The 22,828-nt window shown below is 38.7% G+C and overlaps 1 protein-coding gene across 3 annotated transcripts; it reads right to left on the bottom strand.

The window, feature by feature from the left end:
* Positions 1 to 56: 56 nt before the first annotated feature.
* LOC113639847 (spermatogenesis-associated protein 48) lies at positions 57 to 6,696 on the bottom strand. 3 transcript variants are annotated; one of them, XM_027142033.2, is made up of 9 exons: positions 5,864 to 6,696; positions 5,265 to 5,332; positions 4,750 to 4,823; positions 4,433 to 4,568; positions 4,263 to 4,330; positions 3,827 to 3,868; positions 3,507 to 3,618; positions 3,250 to 3,351; positions 57 to 552 (listed from the first exon to the last, which is right to left on the bottom strand). In XM_027142033.2, the coding sequence occupies exons 1-9, from the start codon at positions 6,330 to 6,332 to the stop codon at positions 460 to 462; spliced, it is 1,164 nt and encodes a 387-aa protein (XP_026997834.2). In that variant the 5' UTR covers positions 6,333 to 6,696; the 3' UTR covers positions 57 to 459. The 3 variants fall into 3 exon arrangements, with proteins under 3 accessions (XP_026997834.2, XP_026997833.2, XP_026997832.2); XM_027142032.2 differs by having other exon boundaries at positions 3,511 to 3,618; positions 5,888 to 6,688; XM_027142031.2 differs by having other exon boundaries at positions 3,511 to 3,618; positions 5,864 to 6,687.
* Positions 6,697 to 22,828: the final 16,132 nt, after the last annotated feature.

The following is a 22,828-nucleotide window of genomic DNA, read 5'->3' as shown; positions in this document are numbered from 1 at the left end:
CCTTCTGCTTGAGACTTACACCTTAGACTGAATAAAACAGCAGCAAAGCTTAGCAGCACTGTTGCAAAATTTTTTTATTGCAAATGATTGAGTAAACTCATTGAGGAAGTCATAAAATGTAAAAAGGTCTTCTTAGAACAATATGCAAGGCATCACACTTTGATGCACACACACACACACACACACACACACACACACACACACACACACACACACACACACACACACACACACACACACACAAAGCTATGAAACATTCTTTCATATTCAAAGAATGTCGGATCTGAATCAAAGAAATTATGCTAATAAAGCATCTCATTATTCTGAATTTACAGAAACCCAGTCTGTGCAATCATTAATACAGACTTGATTTCTTTAAAAGCAACATTTTTTACTCCTCCATTTTGTGGCTATTTTATTTTCATGCAACGAGATGAAGAATAAATAGGAGTAGATGCTTTAGGTTGAAGGAACGGATTGCTCGGTGAGACAGGGATGACCACTCTGGACAAGGGGGCTTGTCGACCATAGGGAGATGGGGTTGAACTGCTCCTACAGATTACACAGAACACACACATTTACTTAAAGACAAAACAACAGGTTAAAGAAGCTGACAGTTAACATTACAATTTTGGTCTTTTAACAATTAATTCATACAGTTGTAATTAGTAATTAGTTGTGCAGCCAGTGCATGAAGCCATTTCCGTCTCCAAACATTAAACTGTGTTAAGATGTTAAAGCGAAAAATAGTTGCATTTAAACAAGTCACTTACAAAGCCTAGAGGAACCAAAACAAGAATGCTTGTTATAAACAGAGTTAAGAGGAAGTTCTTAAAGGTGCTAACTGGTCCTCTTTTTAAGCTATAAGGGAAAGCTGGGAGGGTTGCTTTATCAGCAGAGGAAACAGATTTCAGAGGGCGAGTTGCTCCAGGAAAATGGATCTGGGTCAAGCAAAAACCACGATTACCACCAGCAGCTAGAACAGCTCAGTTCTGGATACGGCCATCTGTGGAAGGCTTCTCCAAAAACCGGTAAACCAGCTCTTCTGAGACCCAGTTAGGAAACATGTTTTCAAAAAAAAAAAAAAAACAGTCCCTGGGTGAGGAGTTTGGTTTTCCTCTAGTGCCTCTCTCACACATTGCCTCCTCCTTCTTCCTCTATACTCAAGCTGCACATGGCTCAATCCTACTCATTCTGAAAGCTGAGGACGTTTTACCGTTGATGCTGACATTGAACAGAAGGGAGACTGCTGAGCTGACCTAAAGAAAGTTGGTGCCACTCTTTGGCCCAACATTAATGCTCATAGTTGTACAGTTCCTCATTTTGATGATTTACAAGTGGAATTGCAGCTATATTCATTGCCTTATTCCACACATTTCAGCATGCTTTGCTGAAATAAAGTGATGACCTTGTCAACCCACGTGCCTAAATCATCTTTTGGTGCCTTAAATTTATAGTTTGACATTTCTCAGACCTCTAAGATAAAGACCTCTCTTTGAAAAGTTGTAGATTTAAGCCACAGTATTGTGTTTGAAACAATAAGAAACACGAGAGAGTGTTATACAAAGACTAAGAGTCGTCGACATCAAGGTGGGGGGAATAGTGAAACTGACTACCCAGGTCTCTGGGCCAGAGGTTACAAATGTTTTTCAGCAGGAGATCCCAGAATCGATGTTTTCGTGAGCAAATTTATTTAATCTATTTAAATGTCATTATTAAAATGTTTAATGATATTTTGCTGATTTGTTTGATCACTTTTTTATTCCGGACGTTTCTTTATTTTTGAGTTATTGAAGTTTGGATTAAATCCTTTCAGAAAATGTGTTCACTTAAACATAATAATAAATATATTGTGGGTAGTAATTTCAAACTTATTCAAAATTATAGAAAGAAATCATCCTACAGACTCCACTTTGAGAAAAACAAACCACGATAAAAAAGACCCCCGAAAGGGAACAGTGTTTGCAAACAGAAATGGCCCAGTGGAGCCCTTTATACAGTACATAAAGGGCAAAAAAATTCCTAAAAGACCCATGCACCCAACTACATTTGTATTTTTTTCTGACAAAGACAGAGAGATCTAAGGGAGTCCAAAATAAGAGAAAGGAAATAAAGAAAAAGAAAGAAGTAGAGAGGAAACAGCAGACAGATAACTCAGAAATGATCCACTATTCATCAATTTCTCTTATTATCGAATATGATTATAAAAGTAAAGTGTGAATATAATACTAAATGATCTCCTGCTTTTATTTATAAGCCATACAGCTTTTTTAATTCATAACTGTGTCCAGGTGCAACTTAAATTCAACAGCACTTATTGTGTCAGGCCCCAGAGGAAAGCTGTATGAATATGCTGCATTGCTGCCACCTGCTGAGCTAACACAGTATACACACCCTGCCAGGTGTGGAATGAAATTTAACAAACTTTGTCAAACATCTGTTTGATATTTCATATTAAATAGCAAAATGACTAAAGTTAAAGCTAAAGGGATTAATTAATAAAAAATGATGCCATATCCTGTAAAGTTTACAAAACATAGTATAATAGTACATAATGTACTACGTATCTATATTTGAGAATGTATATAAATGTAATTATTACAAATGCTATTTGATACTGATAATATATGAATATATATTTATGCAACTTCTAAACAAAATAAAAAAAATAAATGATTCAATTCAATTTTATTGGTATAGCCCTTTAAAAAATAGACATTATAAAATGTATAAATTCAGGATATAACTTTTTATCCTGCTGGTGAGAAAAAATGTGGGCAAGAAAAAACTGCCTAAGATGATATTAAATTAACTGGAATGAAAAGGAAGCAAATCCTCATCTGTGTGTCACTGGATAGTGTGATTATTGGTAATTTCCTTATAAATTGTGCACTATACTATATAAATTTATTTGAAAAAAGTAGACTTGGGGTTATGCTGTTTAGCATTTTCATGTAATCAGTTGTTCATGTTTGCTATCAGAATACACTATATATACACACATTTTAAAAGCATACTAATTCTGCTTCTTTTAACTATACATTATATTAGAACTCTTAACTTGTTTCAATATCTCTAATTATTTTCAGCTAAATAGGTTTATAGATGCGATGAGGCTTCCCATTTTAAATATATATTAGGAATATGTATATAAATATATTGCCTAATATTTTTGTATTACATTGCATATTTAATGCCTTTTTAGCCTAAAAGAATGTGGGTTATACTATGTACAGTATGTCACCTCACCTTGTAGTCTGATGAGGGAGCATTGAAGAAGGCTGGCTGGTAGCTGAAGTGTGTGGTCTGTTGTGTAGAGCTTTCCCAGTGTAACCAGGAATAGTTGGACGGCTTTAATAAAAGAAACTTAACTTATGACACATGCATAAACTCACCCAACTCAAATTGTAGTATCAGTCTGTGTTAGTGTCTGCATGTTAGTCACAACAAATTTGCATTTATTTGTCATATTCAATTACATCCATGTACAAATATCTGCTGCTCACATACTGGGCTGTGGGAGTGTCAGGAGGTAAGACAGTACGCAGCACTGTCAGTGGAATGAAGTCTTTCTCTGGGATGTCAATATTGTCCATATTCTCAGAGCCTATAACACCACTATGCAGGAAAATAACATAGTATTAACCCATACACAGTATATATATATATATATATATATATATATATATATATATATATATATATATATATATATATATATATATATATATATATATATATACAGACACACACACACACACACATATGTATGAATTTTCCTAATTTTTCTCTTAAATTATATGAACAAACCTTTTGTAACTCTTACCTATATGAAGGGATTTGTCCTGATTTTGGACAAGGGCTGGTACTGTTTAAAAGAATCTTATTTTAGTATTAAATTAAAAAACAACAACAACAACAACAACAACAACAAGGGACTTGTGATTGAATATGAGCCTTAAATGTTTTTAAAGTTCAGTATTATAACATTAAGGGATCATAGCTAAGAGTTGACATTGACAATGTTAGCTACAAATTAAATGTGTATTTACTGTAACAGTTCACTCAAATACAGCCTGCAGGCAGGAAGTGAGTAAATTAGTCAATTTGTCATTTCAGTTATTTTGAGTTCATTGAAAAAAAAAAACATATTTTATAGCTATTACTAATGGAATATTGAAGGTATCATGTTCTAGGTAGGCTCAGTATACAAGATAAAGAACAATTTCTAAGAAGATGAAAATATTACACAAATCACTTACAAACTGAAGGGCTTCTTAACATTATATGAGGCACGAATTTGATACTTATTCCAATGAGGTCCAATAGTCTAGAAGACAAACATAGAAATGAAGTGAGCAGGAAAAAGGCTTACGGAGCTACATGATATTGGATATATATGGAGCCACACATGTGCTTACTGAAAACTAACCTGCCATAGTTCAGGCCTGCTGTTGTATCTCTTCAAAACAAAGCACTGACTTACAGGGTCTGCCATTTCCTCCAGCGTATTCAGTGGTGGTTGATGAGGGGATAAATTGGTGTTCCATTGATTATCCTTGTAACTTCTATAAACAACAGCATATAATTCACACTATACACAGATAAGTGATACATCATTTTTAAAGCTATTGAATGACTGGTATAAGTATATACAAGTTTATTTGTTTAATTTGACTTTACTGACAATCTTAATTTAGCAGATGGAAAAGACGATGCTTGCTCAGAAAGACATCAGAAATCCTTAACCTTTGTGCTTCTGGAGTGTAGATGTGCTGCAAAGCCTTGTCCATTGATTCAGGGGAAACAGAGATAAATGCATTCTAGATGGGTATAAAAGATGGAAGAGGCACAATATTATACCCCATATGGGAACTATGAACACTCTGATAATGTAATAATAAAACATAAGCTATATATTTAGATATAGTTCCTACCTACTTAAAGCAGTCACACTAAACATTACACCAGAGAAAGCTGATTGCATAAACAAATAGAGACTACTAAGTGAGCATAACTCTCTTTAACCTCCCAACACACCTGAGTCAGGTGTCTTATGTGTCCTTGATAGCTTGTTACAGGTACTTCATGAACTGGGAGGAACAAAAATAAGGACTATAATTGAAAACACTAATCTAATCTACAGATATTTGGAGTGAGTTTCAGTATCTTTCCTGAAAATCCATCCTGCATCAGAACAGTACCATTTAATTACCATTGCCCCCTCCAACAATCCAAATTCCCACCCCCATTTCCACCCCTACCCTCTTGAGATCTTCACAGGCCAGCGGACTGCTGGAACCTGGATCAGGTCTCTCCTTGCTGCAGTGGTCTTGGAAGAGCAAACATACAAAATAAAAATTAATGACCCTGACAATTACATGTATCTATAATTGTTAAATATTTTAATGAGAGCAACAAGTAAGGAATAAAATCCTCTCTTCACCAGCATAATCTTTTTTCTCACGATCAATTTAAATTAATAACACACGCACACACACACACACACACACACACACACACACACACACACACACACACACACACACACACACACACACACACACACTACCTAAATTATTTAAAGACGTTAAATAAACGTATGAAAACTTACAGATCGTTTCCTTATAGCAACAATAATACGTTTCCTTTGTCAAATAACATTTATTTCGTTTATTATCATGCCTAGTTGTGGTAGATCGTCCAACAGTGTTTATGTTACCGTTACTATAGAAACACTCAAGGTATTAATGAATCCCCAAATATGAATGAAAACCTGAGATCAGCAGTGCGGCCGGTATTTTTGAACAATTCAGCAGCACTGTGGTTTAAAACCAGTGTAGTGATCCTATATTGCATTTACGTTCAGTGTCAGCTGGTACCGTACTCTTGACTCTGGAGCCCCAGCACCTCTTCGCCGATGCGTCACACAAACCAGGTGAAGGTCTGAATGAGGAAGTATGAGGCCGATGTGTCGCTGTTCTCAGATCAGACGGAGCAGTAGACACTCTGTAGGTGAACGTGTCCCTTTCGCGGAGCCCCAGCTCGGCGCGGGCGGCGGCGCTCAGGCGTCCAGTACACGGTTCAGTGAGAGGCACATCATCTCGCATGGGGGCAAGTGGAGCGTGGGGGCTCGGGGGAAAAGCCTGAGGCTGAAACTTAATAAAAGCATCGCTTCCTCTTTCTGTCAAGCTCTCGATGTCGTAGCGCCCCCTTTCATATGGTACATTCATATATCTGCATAACGACCTGCTCGTCGCAACGCGGCTTTGGCAGCATGACTGCTTCAGTAGGCTCACTCTGGGCAAGGAGGAAGCGCAGCTCTTCTTCATCAGCTCGGCTCAAAATAAATAATGTGTTGATCTGAGGATCTGAGACGGAGCTGTCTAGTTCTGAAATGTAACTGATGTACTGCAGAGCGTCAGTGTCATTTGTTGCCTAGAGATCGCGGTCGCGTCCCACACAACACAGCCATGCCTACATGACATCCACATGTAGTCTGTGAAGAAATTATATCACGTGCTTGGGAAGTGATTAAAAAGCCATCAAGTGTGCAGACTATTGTGAGCACTTCTTCATGTCATTCATTAGGCTACCCTAGTAGGCATGTGTAGTTTGGGACATAAACTGTATTTATGTGACTAGCATGGGCGTAAATTCCGGGGGACATGCCCCAAATCCCCCCAGCCTCATCCGAAGGTTTTCCCCCCAAAAAAATTATTTACAAAATATCGCACTCTCTATTGTGAAAAATATATCTATGTATACTTAAATAATTGTGTAAGTAGAAAAACAAACAAACGGGAAAAATGCATTTAGAAACAGTTGAGTCAACCCCACACACACACACACACCCACCCCACCCTTCTCACAGTGGTTTGACCCACTGCCTGCTTTCCCAGATCATCTCACCTACTCTGCACACACGACTCAGGTGTGTGGCTGCGGCTCAATTAATGTTCAGCTCCATTAAGTAGGGGATTTTATTCACTTTAAATAAAGCGATTCTCTTTAATGTGGTTGATGCAGATTCATTCATAAATTAGTTGCGGCAAAAATGCGATGTAATTTTCCATGAATCTGCTATATTAGCGATTAAAAAAAATCCTTGTTTTTATTGTTGTGATTATTTTTAATGATAGTTTTACTTTCTTTATGTAAAGCACTTTGAATTACCATTGTGTATGAAATGTGCTATAGTATAAATAAACTTGCCTTGCCGTGTAATAGACTAGATAAAATGACGGAGAAATGGAAAATTTGAACCTGAGAAAAACTTTGAAAATACCCATAATGACACAGTCTCCATGCTACAATAATAATGATAAAAACAAAGTTTTTCACTGTGGGGACATATCTTTATAAGTACAATTTGACTGTATTATTTGTGTCCCCCTTCATAAATTGCTCATGAGAAATTTTATATTTATTATCCCCCTTACTGTTAAATGAAATTTACGCCCATGATGACTAAGTGATATGTAACATGTGACTTATTCAAGCTGTATAGCAAACGTGTTTTGAAGTTGACTTACAGTGCAAAATGTGGCCACTAGGTGGAGATCATGTAATAAGGACAGTTCTGGTCAATAGACCGGGGAGATTTGTACCCATGCAAGTCAGAACTTGAGGCAAGTTTTCTAAGGGTGCTTTCACACCTATAGTTCGGTTCATTTGGTCCGGACCAAAAGCAAAAAATGATACATTGTAGCTTTTCAGTAGTTTTGGTTCCTTTTCACACCACACTGATCGTTCTGTTCCGCACCAGTTGAAACGAACCAAAATGCAGTCATGTGATAACATCCACATCACTCATTGGCCACATGTCTTTGAGCGTATTTCCTAAACTGCTTCTCGATTGGTCAGAATAAACGTGCGGGAAATTTCAGAGAAACTCCGGAAGTAAACAAAAAGAGGAAAATACAGCATACAGTACACCATGGAGAGACGACTGCGCGCTACAGTTATGTTCGTGGTTGTAATCTACTGCATTGCTTGTATACAGCATTCTATGCAAAGTCTTAATTTTCAGAATGAAGCGCGGATGCGGCTTGAAAATATCATTTTAATGCACTGCAAACGGCAAAGACGCATCGCAAGACACTTCAGGAGGCGGCGAGCATTACTTTGGCGAAACTGTGACATGCTCATCTTCCAAAAATATTGCCAACGACCCACTACGGCAGCTGGTTTAGTCCAAAATGCGCAATACTTTTCAGGGTTTTTTTTTTTTTTAGGTCTATTCGAGTTAGGTCTATTCGATCTCGGATCCTGTTCTCACCACAAACGAACCGTACCAGAGTTCGTTTGAAAGCGTACCGAGACCGCCTCTTCAAGGAGGTCTCGGTACACTTGTTTGGTCCGCTTTTGGTGCGCACCAGAGTTCGATTGCTGCATTCTCACCTGCCCCAACGAACCGCACCAAATGAGCAATCAAACTCTGGTACGATTCAAACGAACTAAACAAGGCAGGTGTGAAAGCACCCTAACACGCCATTTTAGACTATGCTTAAATTATTTCAGTATTGGTTTAACTTTCAGGCATTTGGTTTGTTAAAGACATTTTGTTTGAAAAATACATGATTTTTTTGTTATGCCTGAGAGAGGCCAGAAATGTCAACCCATAGTTACCCATAGTAACCTAAGCTAAGGTCAGGTTGTATGTGCAGTAATATACAGTGGTATGAATAGTACAGTTTGCTCTAATATAGATTTCAAGAATAAAAAAAGCATATCTAATGTCAACATTGGACTAAATATTGTAGATGGAAGTAAAATAGGAAAAACATCAATGAGATAAAGAAATTAAAGTTTACTGATACTGACAATGATACTGATACCGATACTGATACTGACAATGACACTGATACCGACACTGATACCGACACTGATACCGATACTGACACTGACTGATACTGACAATGATACTGATACCAATACTGACACTGACTGATACTGACAATGATACTGATATTGACAATGATACTGATACTGACACTGATATTGACACTGATACTGACACTGATACCGATACTGACACTGACTGATACTGACAAGGACACTGATACTGACACTGACTGATACTGACAATGATACTGATACTGATATTGACAATGATACTGACACTGATACCGATACTGACACTGACTGATACTGACAATGATACAGATACTGACACAGAGACACACAGAGACTGACACGATACCGACACCACCACCAACACCGATACTGATATTCACACTGATACTGATACCGATACTGACACTGACTGATACTGACAATGATACTGATACCGATACTGACACTGACTGATACTGACAATGATACTGATATTGACAATGATACTGATACTGACACTGATACTAACACTGGCTGGTACTGACACTGATACTGACACTGATATTGACAATGATACTGACACTGATACTGATACTGACACTGACTGATACTGACAATGATACTGATATTGACAATGATTCTGACACTGATTTTGACAATGATACTGACACTGACAGCGATACGATACACCGATACCGATAATGACACCGATACCGATACTGACACCGATACACTGATACGATACACCGAAACCGATATACCGATACTGACACTGACACCGATACCGACACCGATACGATATACCGACACAGACAGCGATACGATACTGATACAACAATACCGATACTGACACCGATACACCGAAACGGATATACCGATACTGACACCGATACCGATACACTGATACCGATAGAACGATACTGACACTGATACCGACACTCCGATACCGACACCCCGATACAGAGACACCGATACCGAGACACCGATACTGATACGCCGATACCGATACACCGATACTGACACTGACAGCGATACCGATACACCGAAACCGATACTGACACCGACACCGATAATAAGACACCGATTTGATACAACGATACTGACACAGATACCGAGACACCGACACCCCGATACAGAGACACCGATACCGACACCCCGATACGATACACCAATAACGAGACACCGATACTGATACGCGGATACCGATACGCCGATACGATACACCAACACTGACAGCGATACCGATATGCGATACACAGATACTCAAACTGCTACACCGATACTGATAGAACGATACTGACACTGACACCGTTACCGAGACTCCGATACCGACACCCCGATACAGAGACACCGATACCGACACCCCGATACCGATACACCAATACCGATACACCAATACCGAGACACCGATACCGATGCTGACACTGACAGCTATACGATACTGATACAACAGTACCGATACCGACACCGATACTGACACCGATACTGACTGATACTGACAATGATACTGATATTGACAATGATACTGGTACTGATATTGACACTGACAACAATACCGATACTGATACCGATACCGATACACCGAAACTGATACACCGATACTGACACCAACACCGATACACAGATTCGATACACCGATACTGACACTGACACCAATACCGACACCCTGATACCGATACCGATACCCCGATACAGACACCCCGATACCGATACACCGATACCGACACCGATACACCGAAATTTGACACTGACAGCGATACCAATACCAAGACACAGATAACGATACGCCGATAACGATACCCATACACCGGTACTGACACCGATACCGACACCCCGATACGATACACCGATACGATACACCGATATCGACACTGGCAGCAATACCGATACCCCGATACCGACACCCGATACCAACATCCCGATACGATACACCGATACCGACACAGATATACCGATACGATACACCGATACTGACACTGACAGCGATACCGATACGCCGATACCGATACACAGATTCCGATACACCGAAACTGATACCGAGACACTGATACTGATATTGACAATGATACTGATACTGATAATGACACTGATATACAATGATACTGACACTGGTACTGATACCGATACTGACACTGATACCGATACTGACACTGACTGTGCATGTGTGTGGTGTGTGAGTGTGTGTTTTGGGTGCGTGTGTTAGTGGATATTTTATGTGTGCATTTTTGTGTCTGTATGTTCATTGTGCTGAAAAAAGCAAAAGTGTGACCTATTGTCCCACTAAATGTGGCTGGGTCAAATTGACTCAGGAGGACTTGAGGAGGAAAGTATTTCTTTTTCGAACACATAGTTCGACGAAAATAGACAAAATTAATTTTGCAAAGTTCATAATTTGGAACAATCCTGGTAAATTTCAGGCAAATATGTGGAAGGAAACCCAAGTTATGACACATTAAACTTTCCAGATGAGTCAAATAGACCCCATGTCTGCACAAGGGTTATATATCATATGTACTATGGCAATGACAGACCTTAGCACAGAATGTTTTTTAAATAAAACAGACTATTTTGTCTAGATAGGCCGTGAAGGTTTCCATGTCACACACAGAGGTTTGGCCTGCCTGGGATCTGAGCTACTCTGAGTGAACAAATGCAAATGAGCCAGGCCTCACAGGTGATTGGGGTGTTTGCACAACTAAAGCAGGAGAACAATGGAGCTGTAGGGGTGCCAGTAGGTGTGAGGTCCAGGGATTTTACGCAAATTTGCGCAGGTTTAGTAAATCTAGTTTAAGCAGAGTACAGCAGCCATAAGTATAGGCTACGTATTCATAAAGGGTCAAGCCAAGAAGATTTTATTGTCATTTTATCCATATACAGCTGGTAGAGTTCACTGTGATATGTAACGAGGTTTCAAGGTCCAAGGTGCTACATAAAACAAAACAGAACTAGTATGTTGCATGCGTGTGCGTGTCTGCTGATGTCAGTCTCTGGGATTTGAGGAGTATAATGGGGAAGGATCTTTGACACAGTCTGGTTTTGATGGCCCAAATGCTTTGGTACCTTTTTCCAGACGGCATGAGGGTAAAGAGTTTGTGTGAGGGGTGAGTGAGGTCATCCACAATGCTGTTGGATATAATAAGCGGTGTAAAGCTTTGTGATGGTGGAAGAGAGACTCCTCAGAGACTGTCCAGCTGTCCAGTATATGCATTAGAATAAAAAATTACATTACTTTAAATGGAAACATCCTACATAAAACTGGTTAAAAAAGGACCATACACGCGCACACACACACACACACGCACGCACGCACTCTCTCACACACACGCACGCACTCTCTCTCTCACACACACACGCACGCACTCTCTCACACACACACACGCACGCACTCTCTCTCTCACACACACACGCACGCACGCACTCTCTCTCACACACACACACGCACGCACTCTCTCGCACACACACACACGCACGCACACTCTCTCTCTCACACACACGCATGCACGCACTCTCTCTCACACACACACACGCATGCACGCACGCACGCACTCTCTCGCGCACACACACACGCACGCACTCTCTCACACACACACACGCGCACGCACGCACTCTCTCTCACACACACGCACGCACGCACTCTCTCTCTCACACACGCACGCACGCACATTCTGTGACAACTACTGGCATGCTGGCATGTTTTTGGGAGATGGAAGGGAACCAGAGATCCCTTAGAAACACACTGAGAGCATAGAAAATTTAGAATATAATCAATAACCCTGGAGCTGAGTTATATGAACTATAAATAGCAGTTAAATACTTGCTCAAGACAGGCAGGTCTAACTTTATAATCATTTCTGTCCCATTGCACATTTACATTAGCCTACATCCCACTGCTTTACTAATGTTTCTAGCAGTGAGGCGCAGTATAATTATCAGTGCAGGTATATTTATATTCATGGCACCTGCAATAGGCAATAACAAAGGACACTTGTAACAATGAAAATGTTTGAAAAACAATTGAATGTACAGTAGATTTTATCGGGCAATATCTGCACCTCCCCTTATAGCTGAATTGGCTTACTAATGTGTTGGATGTGCTGACGCATGAAGTTACTTGGCAAGAGCAGCATCTAGATTTTCTATGTTTGTTGGTTAGACTGATAGCCTGAAAGCATATATTTGCAGAATACCACCAGAATTACTTTTTGCTCCACTGTTGGAGTTGTATAACTTTATTGCCATAGTTGAGTGAACCTGTATTATCCATTCTTTACAGGGAAACGTTGAAATAAAAATAAAAAAAGGTTACAAATTCTATGATTGTTCTTGTTTTCTTCACAAGAGATTTTTAAATTTATCCAAACCTTGAGAAGTTCACAGAATAAATAACAAATGAGTTTTATGAAATGAGTCAGTGAATGTGAGGCGTCTCTGGCTGCATACTAAAATAATGTTTTCTTTTCAAAGAGGTGAAAACAGTAGCTATGAAATGTACTGCCATGTTTAATTTTTCTTTGTTTATGTTTATTTACATGGATATTTCAGCTATGAGAAGTCGTGTGGAACATTATTCAGTCACACGGAACATGAGAAAATGTTGGCAATTAAAGTGGCCCTACAGCTTGTGTATTTTGCATTAGATATTGATTGTTCATAATCTAGTAGTTCTTTTAGGATGCTTCTATTTTACATTATTATTTAATGTTTTAATATTTAGAAAAATGCAGTGACTTGGTGCTATGTATCTAAACCAACACAAATAATGGAAATGCTAATTAACATGACTAATGTCTTGAATAAAATTTTGACTAGTTCTGTCAAAATACACACCTCTAACTTTATTAGAAACACTAATGCTGAGTAGAGCCTTTCTTTCCTTTCTAAACAGCCTTTATTCATTGTGGCATGGATTCAATTCCCTACACTATTACTCCACCTCCACAAGCTTGGACTGTTGATACAAAGCAGGTGGGGTCCAATTGATTCATGCAAATTCTGACACTATACTATCTGTGTGCCTCAGGATTGCAGAATTTCCAGTCTTGAACAGTTTTGGTGAGTCTGTGCCTACTACAGCCTCAGCTTTCTGTTCTTGGCTGACAGAAGTGGAACCTTATGTGCTCTTTTGCTGTTGCACATTTCGATGTGCTTTTCTGTTTTGGCTACTGCTCAACACCTTGGAGTAACCATGGATAATCAACTGTCTTTTTCCTCACACATTGCTAAATTGACTCACTCATGTTGGGTTCTTTTTTACAACATCAGAATGATTTTTATTCACACAGACTGCTTACATGATTGTTTAGTCTCTGGCAGGTCTACCTCTGAACATAATTCAATCTCTGCAAATTATTCAAAATGCAGCTGTGTGACTTGTTTTCCACCCTCCAATGTTCTCCAACACCAGGCCATTGCTGCTCACTCTAATAGCTTCCAGCAGCTACACACAGTAGATTCAAAACACTTAAGTTTGCCTACAAAGTGAAAAATGGACCATCACCCTCTTAACCTTAAAGCTCTCATGAGTTCTTGTACTCAACCACGCTCACTCCGATCTTCTAGCACTGCCTAACAGGTCAAACCAGCTCTCAGGGTACAAGGTAAGTATGTCTTAAGACTCTTCTCTGTTCTGCCACAGGGGTGGTGATACAGTATGAACTTACCCTAGATGTTTAAACAGCTGAATCACTGACTGTCTTAAACTAGCACTTTTTTCTTCTAATAGAGTTTTAGACTCATGGCTTCATTAGTCTGCAACCTAATATTGATGTATTCTCTGACAGAGACTTGAAAGAACTTGTATCTCACTCTGGATAAGGGTGTCTGCCAAATGTCATAAATGTAAATCTGAGTTACTGTAGGCTATTTGTCAGCTCGACCAAGTCTGGCCATTCTCTATTGACATCTCTCATCAACACAGTGTTTCTGTCTACAGAACTGATGCTCAGTGGATAGATATTCTTTCTTTACTGTTCTATACTCAGTAAACTCTATAGGCCTGTGTGAAAATTCCAAGAGATCAACCGTTAATAAATGCTTAAAGCAGCCTGTCTGGCACCAACAATCATCATATTCACTGAAATCACATTTCCCCCATTCTGATGATTGATGTAAACATTGATGTAAACAAAGCTGCTGGCTTGTTGATTTATGCATTTTTGCATTAACGTAATAACTGATATTAAAGATTTCATTTTATAAATGAACTGTAACATTTTAAATGGTAATACACATTTAAAGTAAATGCTCAGCAAATATTTACAGAAACTAATTAATATAATTTGGCAAGGGATTGGGGCATATAACGCCCCCTCAAGTTAATTATGTTGAAAATGATGTTGGAGGTTCAGCAGAGTGCTTTCTGTCACATTCAGGCTTTTAACTGAGTAACTGACACTCTTCTATAGCTTCACAGAATACCTGCTCTATGTACAAAGCTGGATACACTGGTTCACACTGGCTCTATGTATTACTGTACAAATTAAATGCTGGGGCTAGTGACTCATAAACGGAATCAGGATATTCAAGTGCATTTACATAATTGCTTTAGTACTTATGCACTGTAAAGCATGCCAGATGTATCTAAAAGGTAGATCTCCTGCATGATTGCAGTTAATTATTATTATATTCTCAGCATTATTTACAGTAGGGTGCAATACATTCTCTGTAGTCATGTAAACATTTAGATTGATTTATTGTCAGTAACTGCTTTATCCTGATCAGTGTCATGATGATTCTGAGCCTATTCCAGGAACGCCAGACATGAAGTTGATGACCAACTAAGATGTTTATGGGTGTGAGAGGAAGCCAGCGAACCTGGAGAATAAAAGGCACGGGGTGAAATGATGCAGCAAAATCTGTTGCCCCAGAACACCACCCAAATTCTAGAAGGAGTTTTTTCAGGTGGAATTTCAGTGAATCTAGGAATAACTTGAATGTTCCTTGAGTGTTTTCAAGGAACTTAGCAGAACAAATCAGAATCAATAGGATCAAGCCTCCTTCAAACTGGAGGCATCAGTCCAATTCACTGAGATACCCATCACCAATTTAATTTAAGCCCTAAAAACCCCTGCTGAGTCTGCATCATTCTCACATTTTCTTCATAGCATTCCAACACATACTGTACAACCTGTACAAAAAGCATTACATTGCACTATGTAGGTGAGGTCATTTCTCTGAAACGTGATTAAGACATAAAACAATAAATAACGATAAATAATAATAATGAAGTATAGACAAGTATGAAGTATTTTCTTTGCCATTGACATGTTTCCCTTATTGGATATACACATTTCTCAGAACAGAAATCCTAGAAACATATACCTTACTGAAATGCTTAGATCAACAGTGAAAATAAATTCATCCACATCACAAGATGATACAGTATCTTCCCTGCCAAAGACAGCATCTAGATGATATCATGGTATGATTCCTTAGTGTGAATTGACTGATGTTTTTACATGCTCCATGTGAGGCTGCAAGAAGACTCAGTCAGTAATGTGGTACCTGATCAGAAGCACTTCTAACAGTTTGTAAGGATTTCACTCCTGAAGCAAAGGTGTGGCTTAGATGTGGCTGGATTTGCTGCCCAACTTCCCTCATGCCACAAGTGATAACACTATCAACAAGGACATCATTGATCTTGGTAATCCTTGTCCTCTGCTCTTCCTCTCTTGAGGTTTTGCTTGCTTCATTGTTTCCTAAAGTGTGACTTAATTTAGAATGTGACCAGCCACACATTCCCTCTTTTTTCACTGCGCTGACTTGTGTTCGTGCCTTTCCTAATACTGGAGTTCAAGCAAAGAGGAATACAGTTAACTTGCTGTTCATTGTTCAATGCGATGTGTTTTACACCACTTTGATCACTTTGGATTGTATCATGTAGCATAATAAATGCAATAAAAGGAGAATGCCACAGCAAGATATACAGCATAGCTCTTTCCTCTGTTGCATGAAATATGCGTAGTATCTGCTCATGTATAGGCATGGTGATAATTTGTGCTATACTATTTCCAATTTCAATTAATGCAGTCTGGAATTCATTTATTCTCTCTCTCTCTCTCTCTCTCTCTCTCTCTCTCTCTCTCTCTCTCTCTCTCTCTCTCTCTCTCTCTCTCTCTCTGCTTCAATCTCATATGGGGGAGGGGGAATACTTGTAATGAATTACAATGTCTAATGTCTAATATTTTTGTCTTGCTATTTTTGGTGTAAGAAATAATGTTCTTCAAGAAAAGAGTAAAAAAGACTGTCTGGCTAAATGCAAGGAAATTATTTTCAGCATCTACTCTCATTTGCATAGTACGACTTCCATTCTGTTTTGCCCTGCCATACACGAATGTGGCACTGAACCTGAATCTAAAATAAACACAGATCAATATAAGTACTGGAGACCCACTTCCTATTAATCAACACACTTTTTAACTTTTTGCTTGAAAATGTATCTTATGGTTTAAATATCATGGTCTAAATAGGTTAGAGAATGTATATAGCAGGAAGAGGAAATTGTGACACTAGTAGTAGGAGTTGAGGACTCCTTCGGACCATGTGTGTGTGCGTGTGTTTGCGTATGTGTGTGCGTGTGTGTGCGCCTGTGTGTGTGTGTGTGTGTGTGTGTGTGTGTGTGTGTGTGTGTGTGTGTGTGTGTGTGTGTGTGTGAGAGAGAGAGAGAATTATTACAGAAATTGCATATTGCAGAAATTATCCACATACATCTTTTATTAACACACTCCCATTCTAAATTTGTTTAGTATTATTTATAACTCTTTGCCACAGGCTATAGCCCTTAGCTGTCACCACGGTAATTATTCTGCTTCATATATCTCATGCATTTTTACTCTTTTACTGGCTGCTCTGCTCTCTTCTGCCATGCTGGCTTTGGCATTTACAACCAATGAAACAGAAGTGAAATTTCAACAGCCACTAGAGCAGCCTTGTCCTATTAGGACTTGCTCTGGGCAGCATTAGCCTATTAGAGTAATGAATTTACAGCTTTGTAGCTTCATGAGGGACTTGGGATGAAGAGATATCTGTGAGCCGTCATGTTTGATTGAAATCAGAGGCTTTACTACTGCAAAACACATCTTAGCCTAAAGCTTCTTTAACAGTCATAGCCAGTACACCTTTCTGAATTCCCAGGACAGAAACGACTGCTACAAAAAGATTTTATGTTTAATGTTAGCGAGCTGTCAGCTCATAATAAATTACATAATGTGAAATAACATAATGTGCAACAGCATTATGTGAAAATCAGGCACTAAAACTTTCATTTTATAGAGGAGCAGTCATGCATGCATTTATAACAATTCAGATCAATTTGTGTGAAAAGGTACAAATGTTAAGGTGAAGGTGAGTGGTGGCACTATATCTAACAACTTTGGATCTAAAAGAGATCTAAACGAAATGCCCTGCTGAAACCCATCTGCTGTATAACCATTGCATTGACAGATTCACTTATTTCTAATATGCTGTAAAATGTGTCAGCCATCAGCTTTATTTATAAAACATGTAAAACTGTCTGGAGGAATAAAATAAAACCACATTGTAATGATTAGACACTACGATCACATTGGTGAGTATTTTCATACTTAAAAAAAATTGTACTTTTATATAGTATTGAATTGCGGTTAAATTAAGCTGAATCCGGTTAAGGTAATAAGACGTCAAAGCTAACCAATGTAAATCTCATGCATGTTTGGCCTGCTTTTTCCCCACAGTGTTCATTACATTGCAGCTGGTGGTTAAATTTGTACTGTGCAATTAAACAAATGCAAATTGTTGTATAAGTCTATCGATATATAGTTAGAATGATTTTATCTTATAAGCTCCCGTATGAAGTGGGAAATTCTGCCTCAGAATCTAATTGCACTTCTTTAGCTATTAATTATTTCAGGCAGGACAAGTGCAGGAAAGTGAATTTTTGTGTAATGTTCCCTCACTGGAAACATCACACTCATTGCTGCTTGCTCGTATATATTTTTAGAGATACCATTACCAGAGGTTGAAAAAACGGCCTCTAAATTTGGCTGCCTGCTTCCTTAACAAGCCCCATCCAACCACCCCACACCCCCACAAGCCCCCCAAACCACTAAACACACACACACACACACACACACACACACACACACACACACACACACACACACACACACACACACACACACACACCATTCTTTCAATTCCCCCTGCCCATGTCTTCTAACTTTCTCTGTCTTATAACACAGCCAACAGTTTCAATTAAGGAGTAAGAAGTAATATTAGGTAGGCAACATGTAGGGTAATGGACTTGTACTGATGCTTGGAGAAATGGGCTTGTCTCTTGAGATCCCTATGTTTCCATTATTAAACTGCCATGCAATTGCACAGTCAAGCTGTTTTTATTTTCCCGGGCTGTGGGCTGAAATTACCTGGACCAGAGATGCTTAAAAGCAGCCGCCAGAGTGAATGCTATTCTCTTAGCTCCTTAATTGCTGTCAGCTAACTGGGTGTTTTAGCAGTACCTCATTTAAAACATGTCAAATACACCTCTCCTTTCTTTCTGACTTACCTGCTTGTTATTCGCTGTCGTGCATGTTCTTTTTTGTATAAACATATGTATATTACAGTTCAATGTAGTTCTTAACTGTTTTATAGGGCAAATGTGTCATGCAAATTTCATACAGAAGCAATGGCAAAAACCTGTTGTCATTACCTTCGGTGAAATTAGGAAACACACAGAATGGAACATCTAGCAAGCAAGCCAAAATCTTTAATATAGTCAAATATATATGCAGTAGTATTTTCTATTAAAAGATAGTAAACTGGATAAGACAATTAAATCTATTTTTGGAGAATAATAATTTAGCATGGGGGGCATGGTGGCTCAGTGGTTAAGTGGTTAGCACGTTCGCTTCACACCTCCAGGGTTGGGGGTTAGATTCCGGCCTCCGCCTTGTGTGTGTGGAGTTTGCATGTTCTCCCCATGCCTCGGGGGTTTCCTCCGGGTACTCCGGTTTCCTCCGCCAGTCCAAAGACATGCATGGTAGGTTGATTGGCATCTCTGGAAAATTGTCCGTAGTGTGAGATTGCATGAGTGAATGAGAGTGTGTGTGTGCCCTGTGATGGGTTGGCACTCCGTCCAGGGTGTATCCTGCCTTGATGCCCAATAACGCCTGAGATAGGCACAGGCTCCCCGTGACCCGAGAAGTTCGGATAAAGCGGTAGAAAATGAGTGAGTGAGAGAGTGAGAATAATTTAGCATTTTCAAGATTATAGCTTTTTAAAAATAATACTATATCTATATAGCAACAGTATCTGTCAATAAGACTATTTCAATCTTTCAGCAGCAAAAAAATGTCTATTAATGTAGTCTGTTAATGCCTGTTACTATATTTAAGATACTTTATTATAGATTAATATATTTGTTTATTAATATATTGAGATATTTACTATGTTTAAGATGACATTTTCATAGTGTAAGGTTAATAATCAGTGTGGGACATGCATGTAACACAGCAAAATGAGAATAGAACAGGTTTTTGTTAACCTGACCTCGTGTTCAGACAGCTTGACATCTAGTTATGCAGACACCTGTACTGAAGCAATGTTCTCTCCTGAGCTGAACTTCACCACAGCACATTGTGTATTCAGGTCACTGCAGAGCGGCAAGCAAAAGCGGTCTCTCCCTGAGCATACACTAACTCCGGCATGGAGCAGGATGTGCAGGATTATCCTTCCTGCCCAATCACTCCCCGACAGAGCCACATACCAATCAATAACACACACACAGGGAGATTCAACACACCACCATGGCTTACAAAAGCAGATTGTCAATAGTTACCTGCTATCTCTGTTGCTGCCCAAAACAAACTGTGCTCATGTTTTCTCTCTTTTAATCACTTCTTTCGCTAGTTGTTAGGCACTATAGTCCAACATGATTCACTGATTTCACTGCTTCATCACACCTGTGAAATCCCTAAATCAATTGTGTTTGAGCAAGAAAATCAGAAAACTTTACAGGAACTCATGCCTCCAGGCTTGTTCACATTCATAGATGTGTAAAAAGCTTTATATTTCTCTTCCTTTGGATCACGAGGAATCTTTTATTGACAAAAGTCTTGAATACATGTAGATAAAATGTACCGAAAGCATGTCCTCAACCCAATAATGGCATATACTGTACATGATATTGTAAAGATACCGATAACACAGTAAAAAATTAAGGCTATTATTCAGTAGGATAGTAGCATCGGTTTATCGCAATAGTAGGCATTAGTTATGTATGATTATTTAAATAAATAAAAAGAAAACAACTACATTTTGTACATTTATTCATACATTTATGTTTGTCGTCCAGCTGCATGCTATAAGTGGTTATCAGAGCGTTATACTTTTAGCTCAAAGAAGATTGATGCAAAACCATCATCTATCATTCTAGTTGAATGCACATATGTATTTTAATTTAAAAAATTCTATTGCATTGTTTCAAAAAATGAGCACTGTGCAACTAGCTGTTTATTTTAAGAAATTATGCCATTAGGTAATGCATTTTTTTGGAAATTGTATTCATTCCATTATAAAAATACATCCATATCCATTGTCCTTCTCTACATTTCTCTCTATAATGAACAATGTCACTGATAAATTAATTCTGTTTCTTATGAGCTTTGTTAATTTTGAGCCTCTGCTATCGTTTTGTCATTTGGGGTAGTGTGATGGGAATGAAGTCGGGCCGCTAATGATATTTTCACTGAACGCCTTTTTTCCAAGTTACAAGTGATGTTCTAAACCGGGAAGACATTCAGCAGTGTGCCGTTCATGCTTCAATCCATACTCCCAGTGTCACCACAATTATGTGGGAAATCACTGAAGGAGTCATTGGAGGAAGTTATCTTTACTGTCAAAATCTATACAAGCCTTCTTTGAATCATTAAAACCATTGAGATTGCACACAATCTTTTGACTAAACTGTGGTTCAGAGGAAACGATTCACTGTTAGATTCAATTGGATATCAATTTTGAAATAACTAATTTCACAGCAAAATCCCCAGTGTTGAGTTAACACCTAAAGCGTTGACTTAAACTCTATCAGGGTCCATCTGGACTTATGTAAATTCTTAAGTGTTAATTCAGCACCAGGGATTTTGTGGCGCTGGCTACTCGCCAAAACCGCAGTGTTTCTGCTTGTTAGGGGAAAAGTATATCGTTTGTATGAGAGGGAAAGAGAGTAATCGTTTTGCTCTTCTGCAACACATCATTAGGGACTCGGTTTGAATGAAGCAGAGGGTAGCTGGATATTAATACACTTTGGGGAATTCCATTTCAAAGAGTAGTCTAATTTAGGATATCCTCCTAGATATGTAGTCATTACAGTTAGTGTTTTTAATTGGACTCGCACTGGGTAGGAATCCAAGCACACACTTCCACTCAAAATCCCCAGTCTAGATATTTTTGAAATGATAATGCATATTTTATGGAAAGCAGATCAGAAGATAGAATCATTAAACAGATGCTTGCAAGCTGTTTATTTACAGATCTGTTTTTGGTGTCATTTAGTGTTATTTTGCTTCAGTACTTTATTTATTCAATTATATTACTAAAATGAATAAGGGAAACTGGAATGAAATTGTCCAGCTTTGCTTTCTCTCTGTGTATCTTGTTTATTATTAAAGATGATGATGACTCAGGCTCCTAAATAGTAGATTGTGAGTTCAACTGACCAAACTGGCACTGCTGAACCCTTAAGCAAGGATCTTAACCTTTATCTGTTCAGCTCAGATGTAAGTCGCTTTGGGGGAAATCAATGCATGCATGTTCCGTTTTTTGCTCACTGAAACTTGCTTCTAGGCTGCATTAGACAGCCAGACGAAGATAGAAAGACTAGGGAGCTTGTGCAGACAGATGGGTAAGAGTGTTTTTTAGCATGGCAGAGTTTACACTATAATGCACGTGCATACATCTCACTTTATTGCCCACATCTCACTGCAGCATTATGCTGGCTCTGTGTCAGAATCAATAA

This window comes from Tachysurus fulvidraco, chromosome 4 (genome assembly GCF_022655615.1).
Source record: "Tachysurus fulvidraco isolate hzauxx_2018 chromosome 4, HZAU_PFXX_2.0, whole genome shotgun sequence".
Lineage (NCBI taxonomy): Eukaryota > Metazoa > Chordata > Actinopteri > Siluriformes > Bagridae > Tachysurus > Tachysurus fulvidraco.
This window is presented reverse-complemented; position numbering and strand designations above follow the sequence as displayed.

Excerpts from the sequence above, each read along its gene's own strand:
- LOC113639847 (XM_027142031.2), bottom strand. The coding sequence starts at position 6,332 with ATGAAGAAGAGCTGCGCTTCCTCCTTGCCCAGAGTGAGCCTACTGAAG. Across the intron at positions 5,333-5,863 it reads GGTACCAGCTGACACTGAAC|ACCACTGCAGCAAGGAGAGA; the intron begins GTAAATGCAATA and ends TGCTCTTCCAAG. Across the intron at positions 4,331-4,432 it reads GCAGGCCTGAACTATGGCAG|ACTATTGGACCTCATTGGAA; the intron begins GTTAGTTTTCAG and ends TTTGTCTTCTAG.